Here is an 18,604-nt window from a genome sequence, read left to right as displayed (position 1 = left end):
AGGTTCTCAATTGAACAATGAGGGGAAAAAAAGGAATACTGCAAATTAGAGAATCCAGAGATAGAAAGGGAAAATCCTCTATGTATGACATGCCCCTTTTCCTCATTAAAGTATTTCTTAATTGGGTTGCTGTGAGAATATTTCTTTATTCCTCTTCAGCCACTCATTCCCCGCATATGGCGGCTGTCGAATGCTAACCGGAAGTATTCATTGCAAGGTGTTGTTTCATTTTCCTATCTCTAGAAACATTTTCCTAAGAGGGAGAGGGAAGGAGTGAAGCAAATTTAACCCTTTCTCATCTGTCCTCCTCTGGGGCTTTCCACTTTCAAAGCAACTCTTCCTTTGGTTCAAAGTATATTATTTTCTTATTATAGATCCTAATATTCTCCAGTTGCCAAAACTGAGGTTTTGTTTACCTTTTTGAAGCAGAAAAATTGGAAAAAGCAAAAACAAAGGACAGGAAGGAGGATAAAATCTGCTGGAGGTAAGGAATAGAAAACAGGGGTGCACTGTAGGTTCTGGGTTGTTGCAAGTTTTTCAGGCTGTATGGCCATGTTCCAGAAGCATTCTCTCCTGAAGTTTTGCCTGCATCTATGGCAGGCATCCTCAGAAGTTGTGAGGTCTGTTGGAAACTATGCAAGTAAGTAAAATCACTCTCAACAAGGGATTCCCCCGGGCACTTCCAAGCCATTGAATGCTAATCGAGGTGATCAGATGAAACATTCACACCTAGCCCCAGCAGACAAAAGTCCTTTGTCTCACCTGGTCATTCCACAGATATATAAATCCATTTTTCCTACTTCCAACAGACCTCATTACCTCTGAGGATGCTTGCCATAGATGCAGGCGAAACGTCAGGAGAAAAATTGCCTCCAGAACATGGTCATATAGCTCGGAAAAACCTACAACAACCCTATGCAAGTAGGGTTTATATATCTGTGAAAGTCCAGGGTGGGAGAAAAAACTCTTGTCTGCTGGAGATAGGTGTGAATGTAACAATGGACCACCTTGATTAGCATTGAATGACCTAGCAGTTTCAAGATCTGGCTTCTTATTGCCTGGGGGAAATCCTTTGTTGAGAGGTGATTAGCTGGCCCTGATTGTTTCTTGTCCGGAGTTCCCCTGTTTTTGAGTGTTGTTCTTTATTTACTTTCTTTAACGTCAGGAGAGAATGCTCCTGGAACATAGCCATACAGCCCGGAAAACTCACAACAACCCCGTGATTCCGGACATGAAAGCCTTTGACAATACAGGGTTAGTCAAAATGAATAGGCCAATAAGAAAATTAATTGTACCTGAATGTATGTTTACTGTAACCAAACCACAGCTACGTAGCGACAGATAAACTATCAAAGTTTTTTTTGAGCAACACACATGTACGTTAATGCCGCTAGGCGTCGCTAGGAGTTGCTGTTTTCAAAATGGCGGAATCAGGCAAAGAGAAGGCTGCATTCGATGCCATTACGTCGGATGTGCTGCAACGGATGTGGAATGAACTGGACTATCGCTTGGACGTCTGCCGTGTCACACGGGGCGCCCATATCGAACATCTCTGAAGGTGAGACAAAACTTTGATAATTTATCTGTCGATACGTAGCTGTAGTTTGGTTACAATAAACATACATTAGTCTAAAATTAATTTTCTTATTGGCCTATTCATTTTGACTAACCCTGTATATTAAACAAAACTTGTTTTATAAAGAGTAACGTCAGAAGAGAATGCTTCTGGAACATGGCCATACAGCCCAAAAAACTTGCAACAACTCAGTGATTCCGGCCACGAAAGCCTTCAACAATACACCATAGGCTCTATTTCGGAGGAAAGAATGCGTCAAACCATTCCTTGCCTTGGGCACCATCTACACTGCCTGCTTAATTCAGTTCGAAGCTACATTCAAACTGCAATAGCCAGGCAACACACTCCCATGAAAGTATGCAAAAGAAAAGCCCCTTGATGTGCATCAATGCTGTGACGTTTGTGTAATCACCATCTGGACCTGCACAGACAAACCACTTTCTTCAATACCTGTTTGAAACCGAGTTAAATGGTTGGTGTAGATGGAACGTAAGAATCATAGATTTGGAAGAGACCTCAGGTATCCAGTCCAACCCCCTACCAAGAAGCAGGAAAATCGCATTTAAAGCACCCCCAACAGATGGCCATCCAGCCTCTGCGTAAAAGCCTCCCAAGAAGCCTCCACCATACTACGGTGCAGAGAGTTCCACTGCTGAATGGCTCTCAAAGTTAGGAAGTTCTTCCTAATGTTCAGGTGGGATCTCCTTTCCTCTAGTTTGAAAAACCCTATGAAATTACTGAGATCATGGGAAATTTAATATAGAACGAGTGATAGCTGCAGATTCCTTTTGTTCCATAGCTTAATAATAATATGTAATATTTCTGAATATTTATTCTACTTTCCCTTGACCCTTACTAGGCTAAATAGGCTAGCCTAAATAGGACCCAGTTTCCAAGATGGATAAGAACTCTTAATCCTTTCCCCATCACAGCACCAATTCCCTATGATGAAAAGTTAATATTGTATTGTTTCTCTGGCTTTCAAGGACACAATATGCCTGTGATTATTGGTTTCGAGGGCAGTGCCAATAAGATTGGCGTTGGGATTGTACGGGATGGAGAGGTGCTCAGCAACCCCCGAAGGACATACGTCACTCCTCCAGGGCAGGGTAAGTATCCTGTGTATGATGCTATGCCAGGTATACAAAGATGCATCACATTGTTGTATGACTTCAAGTCATTTCCAACTTATGGCAATCCTAAGGTGAACCTGTCACAGGGTTTTCTGGGGCAGAGAGTAAGTTATTTGCCCAAGGTCATTGAATTACTGTTCTTGGCTGAATCCTGGTCTCCAGAGTCATAATCCAACACTTAGAGCACTATACTATTATTCTGGACACCAAAATTGAAGGGAGATGGTGACAAGCTGGAATGTGTCTAGAGAAGGGTGACTAAAATGATCAAGGGTCTGGAGAACAAGCCCTGTGAGGAGTGGCTTAAAGAGCTGAGCATGTTTAGCCTGCAGGAGAGAAGGTGGAGAGGAAACATGAGGGCCATGTATAAATATGTGAGAGGAGTAGGCCTGTTTTCTTCTGCCCTGGACACTAGGACAATGGCTACAAACTACAAGAAAGGAGATTCCATCTGAACATTAGGAAGAACTTCCTAACTGTGCAAGCTCTTCAGCAGTGGAACTCTCTGCCCCTGAGTGTGGTGGAGGTTCCTTCTTTGGAGGCTTCTAAAAAGACACTGGGTGGCCATCTGTTGGGGGTGCTTTGAATGCAATATTCCTGCTTCTTGGCAGGGGGTTGGACTGGATGGCCCATGAGGTCTCTTCCAACTCATTTTATGTGTTGTAAATGACAGCAAAATCTCTGTTTTCCTAACAGATCAGAGATCACAGGTTATTCAGCCTAACAACTGAAACCATTGCCTTTGCATAATTATATCGGGTTGTATTCCATAAGAGAAGATTCTACTCTACAGGACTTTTGGCTTTTGTCTGAAAAGTCATGCTTTTCTAAAAGTTATGATTTCCAAAAGGTTATGAATGCCATTTTCCAAAAGTATGCACCATCCTGCACTTAGAATTCGGCCTTTGCTGTTTATCTTTCCTATGTCTCATATATCTCTGTCTTCATGCCTCTAACCCTTCATCCCATTCCAGGCTTCCTACCGAGTGACACTGCGCGTCATCACCGTTCTTGCGTCCTTGCCGTCCTGCAGGAAGCACTTCGCGAAGCTGGGCTGAAGCCAAAGGACATAGATGCAGTAGCGTTTACCAAAGGTACGTTCCTTGCATCACACGCATAAGGTGAAATAAAAAGAAGATGTAAACAGTACATGGGAGAAGTTTGCAAAACAGATGGAAGTGTGACAGATTCGTTTGATGAAACAACATACAAAGAGAAAACAGATAGGAAGGATGCTGGAGAAGAGTTGCATGGATACCGCGGATTGATCAAAAGTCAAAGAAAGGGGTGCAAGGCCAAGGGTGCATCTATGCTGTAGAATTAATGCATTTTGGCACCACTTTGGCTACAATGGATCCTGGGAGTTTTTGTTTGGTATGGCACTTTTTGGCCGACAAGTTGCTGCCATGATATAAATGGGGAAATAATTATCAGAATTGGAGCCCTCGGTGGCGCAGTGGATTATCGGCTGTTAGGAATTGTGGGAGTTGAAGTCCAAAACACCTGGAGGGCCAAAGTTGGCCCATATCTAATCTACACTGTAGAATAAATGCAGTTTGACATCACTCTAATTGTAATCTCAATGCTATGGAATCCTGGGATTTGTAGTTTGTTGCAGCACCATCACTCTTTGGCAAAGAGTTTGTAAAACTAGAACTCCTGAGCCAAGTAGTGTCAAACTGTATTCCTTTGATACTGTTGATGGTTCAAATAACCAGAGCAGCTCTTAAGTTTCTTTTCTTCTCCTTGTTTAGGTCCAGGCATGGGCGCCCCTTTAGTGACGGTGGCCATTGTGGCCCGAACGGTGGCCCAGTTATGGGGGAAGCCTCTGCTGGGTGTGAATCACTGCGTGGGGCACATCGAAATGGGGCGGCTGGTGACCGGTGCACAGAACCCGACTGTGTTGTACGTCAGTGGTGGAAACACCCAGGTAGGGGTGAAAATGATGCTTCATATCGACTAAACTGAGGACTTATCAGGAGAAGACATGATTCACCCCAGATCGGGAAGCATGCATGATCTTGGGGTCCCCTACATTTGTAGGGCAAAATCCATTTTTCTTCTTTGCAATAAACATGCTGTTCTGTTCTTTCAAGTTCAAGACATCCACATTCAAGGCCATATGACTTATGGGGTACCTCCTGCACACTCCTAGACTCCTTTCATGCTTGGTCACATACCTTATTGTTCATTGTTGTTCAGCTATGCCTTACTGCCTCCTCGCTTCAACTGTCAATCATGCTTTGCGCGAACTCCATGTTGATTATTATTCCTGGCCTGTTTCTTCTGCTCTTTTGCATGCACTCACACATTCATTCATTCATTACATTTGTAATAAGAATGCCACTTATGGCCTCTTCCTTGCCCCACTGCCCAGGCCTTAGGGGACTTTTAAGCTCATCCAGAGCTTACTTGCCTGGAGTACTGGCGCATCTTTGCCCCTACATTATAATGAAATAAATCTCCATTGTCCAAAACTACTTCTGGCCAATTTGCTTTTACTGTGTTGTTTTGGCAGAACGTCGAACCCCCAAAAGTTATCATGAATAGAAAATTTATCCCTGGACGCACCACATATGACCAATGCTGCTCTAACCAGTATACAAGATGGCCTTATTTGTTTTATTTATTTCTGGTGTTTCTATCCCATCACTTCTCTATCCCCAAAGGGGGACTCAGGATGGCTTACATTTAGTAGTGGTACGATACCACTACATAAGAATTACAATAGTAAAATCACAGTTAAATACAAATAGCAAACATTAAAACAGTAAATACAGCATTAGTTAAAACCATAAAACAAGATCACAATATCCTCAGCTGTAACGTTATTCCAGTCCATATCCAGCTATAGTGCTCCTTATGTCTGTTGTCCAAAAGCCTGGTTCCAAAACCAGGATTTTAATTTCTTCCTGAAGGCCAGGAGAGATGGGGCCAAACTTATCTCGCTTGGGAGTGCGTTCCATAGGCGGGGGGCCACGGCCGAGAAGGCCCTGTCCCTCATCCCCGCCATACGCATTTGCAATGTTGACGGAAGCGAGAGCAGGGCCTTCCCAGATGATCTTAGATTACAAGGTGGGACGTAGCGGCAGCCTTATTGTGTCATGCTTTCTGTTCTGAGTCCTTCAATTTTTCTTTTGTGATTGAAACCCCCTTTTCCCTTGGAGTATTGCTATGTCTTGGATCCAAGAGTGGAATGAAATATTTCAGGAGGGTTTTTTACCTCCCCATCCTTCCCTTCTGTGTCATCTGGTATTGATGGGCAACTTGTGATTTTCAATACCTTTGCTATGGAAAAGTACACTGACATATACACAGAAGCATATTTTTCTTTATATCTTTGAGGCAGCATTAGGTGGTTTGGAACCGAGACACTGGGTTATGTATGCTGGAATTAAATCCCACAGTGCCCAAGTCTCAAGTCCTCAATGAGGAGCAGCGAGTTAGCATTAGAATAGTCCAGTTTCTCTTCCCCCATGTCTCCTGTATGACAGTTGGGAATGTATCTTTTTCTTCTCTCTTCTCTCTTTCTGCTCTAATTCTGATGAGCTGGTTCTCAGCTTTTGTATCCTGTTTGATATTTGGATGCTCTTGTATTTTAGGGTAGTTTTCCCTAGCAATGTTCAACTTGAATCCTTATCCAGGTCTCTTTTTAAAAGTCATTGATCTATGTTAATTCAACCTGTCATTTTCTCCCAAACCCTCTCAGGTCATTGCATACTCTGAGCACCGATATCGGATATTTGGGGAAACAATTGACATTGCTGTGGGCAATTGCCTGGACCGATTTGCCCGGGTCCTAAAGGTGAGACAAGACTCAAACTATTCAAGGGGAAAGAGCTGTTTGAATGTAGTGGGGCTTCTTTGCTGTGTTTGAAATGGGAAGCTTAGTTTCACAACCCTGTGTGTCTTTATGAGCTCCCTGCAAATAACTTGCTCCTATTTTTATCTCATTAGAGTTTTTAACATTTTATCCTATACATGTGGCCCGCCCGCTGTTATTACGACTGTGTTTTTGTTCATTGTAATGTTATTTTGTTATTGCATTTTTCTTCTTCTATGCCAGTGTTTCTCAACCTTCCTAATGCTGCGACCCCTTAATACAGTTCCTTATGTTATGATGACCCCCAACCATAACATTATTTTTGCTGCTACTTCATAACTGTAATTTTGCTACTGTTATGAATTGTAATGTAAATATCTGATATGCAGGATATATTGTCATTCACTGGACCAAATTTGGCACTAATACCCAATATGCCCACATTTGAATACTGGTGGGGTTGGAAAGGATTGATTTTGTCATTTGGGAATTGTAGTTGCTGGGATTTATAGTTCACCTACAATCAAAGAGCATTCTGAACTCCACCAACGATGGAATTGAACCAAACTTGGCACACAGAACTCCCATGACCAACAAAAAATACTTGAAGGGTTTGGTGGGCATTGACCTTGAGTTTTGGAGTTGTAGTTCATCTACATGCAGAGAGCACTGTGGACTCAAATAATGATGGATCTGGACCAAACTTGGCACAAATACTCAATATGCCCAAATCTGAACACTGGTAAAACTTAGGGGAAATAGACCTTGACATTTAAGAGTTGTAGTTGCTGGGATTTATAGTTCATCTACAATCAAAGAGCATTCTGAACTCCATCAATGATAGAATTGGGCCAAACTTCCCACACAGAATCCCCATGAGCAACAGAAAATTCTGTGCTTTCTGATGGTCTTTGCCGACCCCTCTGACACCCCCTCGTGACCCCTCCAGGGGTCCCGACCCCCAGGTTGAGTAACACTGTTCTATGCAATGTTGATGATGTTGCTTGTCGTTTATGTTTTGGTTGTATTTTGATGTAATATGTTGTTGGGCTTGGCCCCATGTAAGCCGCTCTGAGTCCCCATTGGGGGAGATGGTGGCAGGGTATAAATAAAGATTATTATTATTATTATTATTATTATTATTATTATTATTTGAATGTTGCTGTGTGTGTGTTGTCTTCTGCTCATAACAAGACTTTGAACCATTGTGTGAAAGAGACACACATTTTTATCTTTCCTCTTAGACCAACTCACTGTGAAACTGACAAAGTATTCTAAGAGTTAGGACAAGTTTCCTCTCAAAAGAACTTGGATAATTTCCTTTTTGGGACTCCATTTCCCAGAATGCCCAATCTAGTGTATCCTAGTGTTTTGAATTCCTTTGGTGATAGTCAGCAAGAGTGATGGAGCCGATATGAAATCCTGACTACTTTGTTATCTCTTTCTCTACTTAGATCTCAAATGACCCCAGTCCGGGTTACAACATTGAACAAATGGCAAAGAAGTGAGTACTGTAATCCCAAACACAAAAAAATTAATGTAGCTGTGATTTATTTACATGAGAGGCTTTAGTTACACTTGTGCGCATGTAAATACGCACATGTCTATCCCAATCTAGATCACAGTATTGGCTCTTTTAGCAAGATGAGACATCTAAAGAATTAAACATTGCTAACTAATATAACAGGTAAAGTGTCCCTGTCAAGGAATATTTTCATCTGCCTCTACTCCGGTGCTAATGTTTAAGCCTAATTTATCACTTTTTCTTCTTATTTGGAGTTTTGAAACTCTTCACATACTCTCTTCATGTCCTCAACTTTTATATGGAACGTTTTATTACACAAAGTTGAATTTCCAGATTGAAAACTATCTCTGATATTTTGTGAAATGCAACTGTATATGGCGATAATTTGAATATCAGTCCCTAGAAAGTTGCTGCTGTTCCATTTGTGCTCCTTAAAAATGAGGTTCTGGGAATATGAAAATAATACATGAGGGATTGAGAACAAAAAGAGATTTAATATCATTTCTGTCGTTTCCACAGAGGCCAAAAGCTTGTGGAGCTTCCATATACAGTAAAAGGCATGGATGTGTCTTTTTCCGGGATCTTATCCCACATTGAGGTATGATCTGATCTCTTCCATCTCACCTAATCATACTTTTTCATTCTGTCTCAAGGGGGTTCTCTTTCCTTAAATTATATGACACAAGTAGACAAAAATTCAACTGTGAGAACTACTTTTTCAACCATTTTCATGACTCCAATTAAAACAATAACATTGGCTTGTTATTATTGGACTATTGGATTATGACCTGTTAGTATCACAACCTATTGGGTAATGGATGATCACTGAGCGCGTAAATATCTTGTTTCTTGTATTGTCGAAGGCTTTCATGGCTGGAATCACTAGGTTCTTGTTGGTTTTTTCGGGCTATAGGGCCATGTTCTAGAGGCATTTCTCCTGACGTTTCGCCTGCATCTATGGCAAGCATCCTCAGAGGTAGTGAGGTCTGTTGGAATTAGGACAATGGGTTTATATATCTGCGGAATGGCTGGGGTGGGGCAAAGAGCTCTTCTCTGCTGGAGCTAGGTGTGAATGTTTCAACTGACCACCTTCATTAGCATTTGAAGGCCTGGCTGAGCCTGGGAAAATCTTTTGTTGAGAGGTGTTAATCTGTGCCTGTTTGTTTCCTCTCTGCTGTTTTGCTGTTGTAATTTTAGCGTTTTTTAATACTGGTAGCCAGAGTTTGTTCATTTTCATGGTCTCTTCCTTTATGTTGAAATTGTCCACATGCTTGTGGATTTCAATGGCTTCTCTGTGTAGCCTGACATTGTGGTTGTTGGTGTGGTCCAGCAAGTCAGCCATAGCAGAGCACCTGATGAACCAGCCTGGACACAGCATATTATTTGAGAACACAGAAATGCTGGACCACACCAACAGACCTCACTACCTCTGAGGATGCTTGCCATAGATGCAGGCGAAACGTCAGGAGAAATGCCTCTAGAACATGGCCCTATAGCCCGAAAAAACCCACAAGAACCTATCTTGTTTCTATTTGATGCTCTCAGCAGACAAAGATTCAAGTAGACTTCTTTAAAATAACATGTTTGTTTTACTCACAACATCATGTATTTAAATACAGGTGCATTTCTTGTCAGGTTAAACTTTAAAACATTTCAGTGTGTATCTTTAACTATAGTCTTTAATAGTCTCTTCAAAACTATATTGCTCGTTCATAACAGTCTACATCCAAAGGATTCAAGACTACTGTCTTCTAACTTCCTATATTGGCTTTTGTACTCAAACAGACTCAAGCCTCTACTGGCATGCTTTTAAACTGCATTCTAAAGTCACTGAACCAGTCACAGGGTCTGCAGCCCCTCCCACTGCCTCAAGTAAATAGAGATAAGAAAACTGCAAACCAAAGACATACACTTTAGGAAATAAACAACACATTACAAACAGACAAAACATTAAATAGAGGAGACTTGAAAAGGTTGCTATCTCCAACAGTTATCAGTGCCAGTGGGGTAGTGGAATTGTCCTCAGCCAGAATCTAGGTAGGAACATGTATTTGGGTATATGTAGCTTGCATATCTGTACAGTCAGTTTTCCACATTCAATGGGGTTAGGGCAGGCATGGGCAAACTTGGACCCTACTGGTTGTTAGGAATTGTGGGAACTGAAGTCCAAAACACCCAAAGTTTGCCCTTGCCTGGATGAGACATACAGGACCCACACAAACATGGAGAAACATGAACAAATACATTTTTTTTAATTTGAAAGAACACCTCTCCATAAATCTGTAGCATTTCCAGCATGACCCTGTCCTCAACTTGCAGTGGAAGTCACGTTCTCAATCACTGCACCATGCTGGAGGAATATAAATTTCAGCAGAAGAGAGAAAGCTATGGAGCTAACTATATATTCTCACTCCCCTTCTTTTCCAATGTTACAGGAAGTGGCTCACAAAATGTTATCTGCGGGAGAATGTACTCCAGAGGATCTCTGCTTTTCCTTACAGGTGAGGACACAGTTCTGGCCAAGGAGGAACAGAAAGAGCAAGTAATGTGATATTGATCCTGGGTGAAGCTCTTTTGCCTCATCCTATCACAAGAGGTGTTTTTTGGTCCAAAGCAATGTTTTCAATCATCAATTTGCAATGTTCCATTAGTCTACTTGTAATTTAAATCCATTAGTCTGTGCCTTACACTGCGGAGTATCATAGAATCATAGAATCAAAGAGTTGGAAGAGACCTCATGGGCCATCCAGTCCAACCTCCTGCCAAGAAGCCGGAATATTGCATAAAAATCACCCCTGACAGATGGCCATCCAGCCTCTGTTTAAAAGCTTCCAGAGAAGGAGCCTCCTCCACACTCTGGGGCAGAGAATTCCATTGCTGAACAGCTCTCACAGTCAGGAAGTTCTTCCTCATGTTCAGATGGACTCTCCTTTCTTGTAGTTTGAAGCCATTGTTCCTTGTCTTAATCTCCAGGGAAGCAGAAAACAAGCTTGCTCCCTCCTCCCTGTGGCTTCCTCTCACATATTTATACATGGCTATCATATCTCCTCTCAGCCTTTTCTTCTTCAGGCTAAATATGCCCAGCTCCTTAAGCCGCTCCTCATAGGGCTTGTTCTCCAGACCCTTGATCTTTTTAGTCGCCCTCCTCTGGACACATTCCAGCTTGTCAATATCTCTCTTGAATTGTGGTGCCCAGAATTGGACACAATATTCCAGATGTGGTCTAACCAAAGCGGAATAGAGGGGTAGCATGACTTCCCTAGATCTAGACACTATGCTCCTCTTGATGCAGGCCAAAATCCCATTGGCTTTTTTTGCTGCCACATCACATTGTTGGCTTATGTTTAACTTGTTGTCCATGAGGACACCAAGATCTTTTTCACACGTACTGCTCTCGAGCCATGCATTGTCCCCCATTCTGTATCATTGTCCCCCATCCTGTAACAATGCTGCGTCGTCTTCTATTATAAGTTTTCTGAAGAGACCTAGCATCTTTTCTAAAGGCTCAATGTCCCCTAAACCCTGAACCATTCTTCACAGGTTTTGATCTCTAGGCCTGTTTTTTATCTTTCAGTGAGAACCAAGCCTGTTCCTCTGACTTGTTTGGCTTTCTTTCTCTAGGAGACACTCTTTGCGATGCTTGTGGAGATCACGGAACGGGCCATGGCACACACTGGCTCCCAAGAGGCACTGATTGTCGGAGGCGTTGGCTGTAAGTGAACTGCGTTGGCGTGAAAGGTGGAAACCATTGCCTTCTAAACTGTCCTCCCATTTTTTGTGCCTTCATACTGTTCCATAAGCATGCCTCCAAAACAGTTTGGTCTGTACTGCCAGTTTGGTCCCATCCCCAACATCTTGATGGCTCCCAGATCTCTCAGAAGCAAGCAATGGAGACTGGTTTCCAGCTTCAATCATCACCACTTTCCTCCCTTTCCCAGTCCTCTCACCCACATCCCACCCAGCTCCAATAATTCTAGAAAATGTGTTTTAAATCTCCCTTCGCCTTTTTATAATTTATTTCAAAATATTCCCAAACCTATATCTCCCACTTCTCCCATCATTCACATCTATCTGTTTGTCTGTCTCTATCTATCTATCTATCTATCTATCTATCTATCCAAATAATACAAATAATACTAATAATAATAATAATAATAATAATAATAATAATAATACTATCTGCCTGCGACAAAGAACTGGTGGAATCACAAGCCGGAAAAAGTTATAGAGAACGAACACGTCAAGCTACTCTGGAACTTCCGAATTCAGACAGACAGAGTTTTGGAGCACAATACTCCTGACCTTATGATCATGTTAAAAAACAAAGTATGGATTGTCGATGTTGCAATCCCAGGTGACAGCAGGATTGAAGAGAAATAACTGGAAAAGCTGACACGATATGAGGATTTAAAGATAAAACTGCAAAGACTCTGGCACAAGCCAGTCAAGGTGGTCCCAGTGGTGATCGGCACACTGGGTGCAGTGCCTAAAGACCTTGGCCTGCACTTAAACACAATAGGTGCTGGCAAAATTACCATCTGCCAGCTGCAGGCCACCTTACTGGGATCTGCACGCATTATTCGCTGATACATCACACAGTCCTATACACTTGGGAAGCGTCCGACGTGTGATCCAATACAACTGCCAGCAGAGTGTCTGCTGTGTACTCATCTTGTTGTGCTAATAATAATAATAATAATAATAATAATAATAATACACATAATAAAAGTTAAAACTTACACAGACAACCTCGCGCCTCCACACACAGGCTATGGTTCTGAGAAGCCCCGAAAGACAATCCCTCAACTGACATTGCAGATTATAGTGAGTGCCATGAACATGTAGCCCAAACTTCCAATGTACTCCCCAAGCACTAAGGCCCACCACCTAAGGACATGCCACATTATCACGGGGTGTCTGCGCCCTACACCACTGGAGATATTACGCTGTTTAGCCGGTATTGCACCTCCTGACATCCACCGGGAAGTAGCAACCAATAGTGAAAGGACCAAGGCAGTGACATCTCCAGCCCACCCCCTGTTTGGGTATCAGCCAGCACACCAACGACCTAAATCAAGAAATAGTTTTCTAAGATCTACAGAGACACTCGCTGGAACACCTCAGCAAGCAAGAGTCCAAAAGTGGCAGACAAAAACCCAGAACCTCAATCAATGGCTGATACCAAATGAGATACTCTCTCCTGGGCACACAGAAAACTGGGCAACTCGGAAGGTGCTGAACAGACTGCACTCTGGCACCACGAGATGCAGAGCCAACCTTAAGAAATTGGGCTACAAAGTGGAATCCACGACATGCAAGTGTGCAGAAGGGCAAACCACAGACCACTTACTACAATGCAACCTGAGCCCTGCCACATGCATAATGGAAGACCTATAAGAATAGCAACACCAGAGGCACTCCAAGTGGCCAGCTACTGGTCAAAGGACATTTAATAGAATGCCAAGTTTGCAAACTTTGTGTTTTTTTTTAATGTAACACAACTGTTTGGTTTGCTCCTGACACGATAAATAAATAACCACCCAAGGAATACTTTCAGGGGAAAATTTCGGGGAAAATTTCATCCTAGATTTGATGTGTTTCCTCCACCACAGGCAGGCATCCCAGGATTCCTTGTGTAGAATTTGCATGACCCCACCCACTGCCTCTCCCTTAACCCTTTCCTATGGCACACAGCAGACAAAGAGGAATTGATTGGCAACTGAAGAGACTGGAAGGGTTCAAACTTGGCACACAGAACCAACATGGACAACTGTGAATACTGGCACAGTTTGGGAAGGATTGACCCATGATTCTGGGAATTGTAGATCACCCATATCCTTATGCATTATCACATCATGGTTGTGTGGCCAGCAAGATTGCTCGGGGCGTCTCTTTGCCTTTTCCCACCAAAGCGGTATCTATTTATCTACCCACATTTACATATTTTCAAACAGCTAGGTTGGCAGGAACTGGTTGGCAGCGAGATGGGAGCTCAGCCCGTTTCGCGGATTCGGACTGCCGACCTACAGGTCAGCAGTTCAGCAGCAGAAGGGTTTAACCCATTGCACCACCATGGCTCTTGTCTGTCTGATGTTATCAAATGTGTTTTGAATAAGATGATAAACTAATATGCTTCCATTCTGTGGCGCTCTCTTCTCCAGGCAATGAGCGGCTGCAGCAAATGATGGAAATCATGTGCCAGGAGAGGGGAGCAAAGCTGTTTGCTACAGACGAAAGGTGAGATTCCATTTACCCTATTTCCCTTTCTTTCAAGACCCTCCCAGATTGTAGAAAGAGAAGAGCATTTCACAGCAACCTGCACATTCTCAAGCATGGTTAGCACAGCTTCTGATGGGATAGCTGTTTATTGAATCATAGAGTTGGAAGAGACCACATGGCCATCTAGTCCAACCACATTCTGCCATGCAGAAAAAACACAATCAAAGCACCCTTGACAGATGGCCATTCAGCCTCTATTTAAAAGCCTCCAAAGAAGGACCCTCCACCAAACTCTGAGGCAGAGAGTTCCACTGTTGAACAGCTATTACAGTTTGGAAGTTCTTCCTAATGTTGAAGCAACAAAAATAACAACCATGAATAATCTTAGGGCATCATAAACCCTAACGATTTCTTGTCACAAAAGACTAAAGTTCCACGGACAGATACACGAGATATTGATATAGTAAGTTTGATTTTGTGTTTCTAGGACTTCATCAAGACAAAGGTTTGCTGGTATAATAGAATAATAATAATAATAATAATAATAATAATAATACTTTATTTATAGACCGCCCTCGCTCACCAAGGGGGCTCAGGGTGGTAAGTTACTGATGTTAAGTACTTGTGCAAACTATTTTCTCACTAATTTCTTCCACTACTTTTTAATTTCTAGGTTCTGTATTGACAATGGAGCTATGATTGCTCAGGCTGGTTGGGAGATGTTTCGATCGGGGCAAATCACTTCGCTTGAAGATTCATGGATTACACAGAGGTACTGATGCCATGTTTTCCATGTAAAGCCAAGATTATGGTGGGGGAGTTATCTCTTTGAAATAATTGATGTATATATGTGGGTGTCACCCCTTGCTATTCCTTTGTGAATTGTGAACTTAATCAAGGCTGATGAAGGAAATTATAGTTGCATTGGGTTGCTGTGAGTTTTCCGGCCTGTATGGCCATGTTCCAGAAGCATTCCCTCCTGACATTTCATCCACATTAATGGCAGGCATCCTCAGAGGTTGTGAGGTTTGTTGGAAAGTAGACAAGTGAGGTTTATATGTCTGTGGAATAATGTCCAGGGTGGGAGAAAGAACTCTTGTCTGTTTGAGGCAAGTGTAAATGTTGCAATTAATCACCTTGATTAGGATTGCGAAGTCTTGCAGCTTCAAGGCCTGGTTGATTCCTGCCTGGGGGAATCCTTTGTTGGGAGGTGTTACCTTTGGAAATATCCAAAAGGACATCTGAACTGAGAATCATGGTTTGTTGCTCCAAACCAAGCCAGGATCCATATATCAATGGATATATATATATATATAGCAACAAAGGAAAGGCTAAGAATATGTTGTCACTCAAAACTTTAGATTCTGTTTTTACCTTATTGATTGAAACAAGGTTTTTTTCATATCAGCCACCTGCAAGGATGTTGCTCAGGGGATGCCCGGATGTTTTATGTTTTACCATCCTTGTGAGAGGTTTCTCTCATGACCCTGCATGGGGAGCTGGAGCTGACAGAGGGAGCTCATCCATGCTCTCCCCGGATTCGAACCTCCAACCTGTTGGTCTACAGTCCTGCCTGCACAAGGGTTTAACCCATTGTGCCACTGAGGGTTCCAAGGGGTGATCAGTTATTAAAATATCCAGGTGCTTTCAAGAAAACTATTATGTCCTGTGTGTCTGTGAGAGGGGTCGGAATGCTTCACGGGTGTATGAGCAAGCGTGGGATTGCAACCTTACAATCTGTTTCTATTAACATGCAGGTATCGCACAGATGAAGTGGAGGTAACGTGGCGCGACTGCCTCCTCTCTACATGGAAGCCAATTTTACTTTAAGGTGCCCAAAGGAGAGAAGCATAGACAACAAGGAATAACAGATTCATTGGACTCGAAAATTCAGATTGGAGTAAAGCTTATCTTTTTTAATAGAAGAGCTATAGTGTCTCTGTCCTGAGAAGCCACTGGAAAGAGGACGACTTTGTGTTTTGAAAGACCAGTGTGTGTGTGTTGCAGATTGGCTTGCCTGCGCATCGGAAAAGGCCCAAGGGTTAACAAAACATCAAGGCATGCGGAGAGAGTGGAAACAATCCACCAGTGGTTCACAACCTTTTTTTTACCAGAGACCACTTGACCAGAGACCACTTTGACCAGGAACCACTCTCCAACATTAGTCCCAAAAGGGTTACGAATCAGTTTTTGGTCAACTTTAGGTTCGGTTTAGTTATTTGGGATGCTGATTCAGAAAATGTCATTGGCTAGACCACATCAGCTTTAGTTTCAGATACTGATCATATGTCATCCAGTAGTCACCATTTGCTCACCCACAGAAAACCCTATTTAATCAGCCTTGGTACTATAAGAGGGTTTTGGTCGCTTCTGGTGTGAGAGAATTGGTCATTTGCAAAGATGTTGCCCAAGGGATGCCCAGATGTTTTACCCTCCTGTGGGAAGCTTCTCTTGTGTCCCTGCATGAGAAGCTGGAGCTGACAGAGGGGAGCTCACCACGCTCCCCGAATTCGAATCACAGACCTTTTGGTTAGCAGTCCTGCTGGCACAAGGGACGTGAGAGGAAATCCACTCCTAGGAAGGGGAATTCATTCCTGAAAGAATTATCATGGGGATAAGATGCCTCCACTGAACCTTTATCACCAGTTCTTGTTCCCTCAACAACCCAAAATGTTCAAAATCCAGATGTCCCAAAAACAGAAACTGAGGTGACATCTCAACAGTGGCACAGACAGTTAAACAAACATTACATGGAAATTAACATTTCCCTGTTTTTTTTTAGAAAAAGGCTGAAGTTACATTTAAAAAAATATCTGTTCTGCATGGCCATCTGTTGGGAGGACTTTGATGGTGTTTTTCTGCCTGGCAGAATGGGGGTGGTTTGGATGGCCTTTGGGGTTCTCATTCAACTTAAGAACAAACTTACAGACCCTAACTCGGGAACTGCATATATATCTATATAAATAAAAATGTAATGTTCATTTGTGGGATGAACATAACTCAAAAACCACTGGGCGAATTGACACCAAATTTGGACACAAGACACCTAACAGACCAAGGAGTGGCCATCACTCATAACCCCCCCCCCACCCAAAAAAAAAACAGTGGAAAGGATTAAAAAACCCCAAAAAGCTAAATGATGAAAAGCTAAATGATGATATAGAAAAAAAAGGGAAGGAAGAGGGAGGAAAGGAAGGAGAGAAAGAGACAGAGGCAGAAGGAAGCATGGAAGCAAAGAGCGAAGGAAGAGAAGAGGTAGAGAAGGAAGAAAGGAGTGAAAGAGGAAGGAAAAGAAAAAGAGGGAAGGGAAGAAATAGGTAGAGAAGGAAGGAAGGGGAGAAGGAAAGAAAAAAAGAAAGGAAGGAAAGACGGAGCGAAGGAAAGAAGGGGAGAAAGCAGAAGGGAAGGGAAGAGAGAAGGAAGGATGGAAGCAAAAAGCGAAGGAAGGAAGGAAAGAGATAGAGAAGGAAGAAAGGAGAGAAAGATGGAGGGAAGGAAAGAAGGAAAGATAGAATGACGGATGGAAGCAAAAAATGAAGGAAGGAAAGATAGAGAAGGAAGAAAGGAGAGGAAGATGGAGGGAAAGAAAGAAGGAAAGATAGAATGAAGGATGGAAGCAAAAAGCGAAGGAAGGAAAGAGATAGAGAAGGAGGAAAGGAGAGAAAGGGAAGGAAAAGAAAAAGGGGGAAGGAAAGAGGTAGAGAAGGAAGGAAGGAGAGAAGGAAAGTAGAAAAGGGAAGGAAGGAAAGAGGGAGTGAAGGAAGGAGGAAAAGAAGGAGAGAAAGAGGGAAGGAAGGTTGACCACAGCAATGCATGCAAGCACAACTTGTGTGTGTGTGTGTGTGTATGCTCTACCAATATGCCACAGCTGCTAGCCAGCCTTCTCTCTTCCTTCCCAGTTCTGATCTTTATACCAGCTTCTAGTCCCCATGACTGAAGCTGTTCTAACACTTCATCACTGGGCCACCTTTTTGTGATTTATTCAACCTTTGCAAAGCCATGTTAGGATGAGACGCAACCACTGTGCAGGAAAGCTGAAGGTTTTAAAGCAGGTGTCGGACCACTGGTGCTAAATAACAATATTTAAATTTAATATTTACAGAGGAGTGGTTATCCTTAAACAGGAGAAATCAGCATTGTAGGTCTCAGTCCAGCAACATGAAGAGAGAGAAATGTGACTCTGTAGGAAAACTGAATGGTAACATGGATCCTTCTCTTGCTTGTTGAAGGCAGTCTTTTGGCTTCTGTAGCAGAGACACGGTTGCCTCTGGAAGACATCTGGCCAACACAGGAGCTTGCTAGGCTGTCCTTAGGAGTGATGTTCCATG

General features: G+C 42.6%; 1 protein-coding gene across 1 annotated transcript; it reads left to right on the top strand.

Moving 5' to 3' along the window:
• The first annotated feature begins 255 nt into the window (after window positions 1-255).
• Window positions 256-16,201, top strand: OSGEP (O-sialoglycoprotein endopeptidase). Its single transcript, XM_067469800.1, has 12 exons — window positions 256-484; window positions 2,563-2,685; window positions 3,684-3,803; window positions 4,464-4,639; window positions 6,419-6,514; window positions 7,987-8,036; window positions 8,577-8,655; window positions 10,493-10,558; window positions 11,679-11,769; window positions 14,219-14,294; window positions 14,950-15,048; window positions 16,034-16,201. Exons 2-12 carry the CDS (start codon window positions 2,571-2,573, stop codon window positions 16,104-16,106), a joined length of 1,041 nt encoding a protein of 346 aa, XP_067325901.1. The 5' UTR covers window positions 256-484; window positions 2,563-2,570; the 3' UTR covers window positions 16,107-16,201.
• Window positions 16,202-18,604: the final 2,403 nt, after the last annotated feature.

Source organism: Anolis sagrei, chromosome 6 (genome assembly GCF_037176765.1).
Source record: "Anolis sagrei isolate rAnoSag1 chromosome 6, rAnoSag1.mat, whole genome shotgun sequence".
In the NCBI taxonomy this organism is placed as follows: Eukaryota; Metazoa; Chordata; class Lepidosauria; order Squamata; family Dactyloidae; genus Anolis; species Anolis sagrei.
The sequence above is the reverse complement of the archived record's forward strand: the minus strand, read 5'-3'. Positions and strand labels throughout refer to the sequence as shown.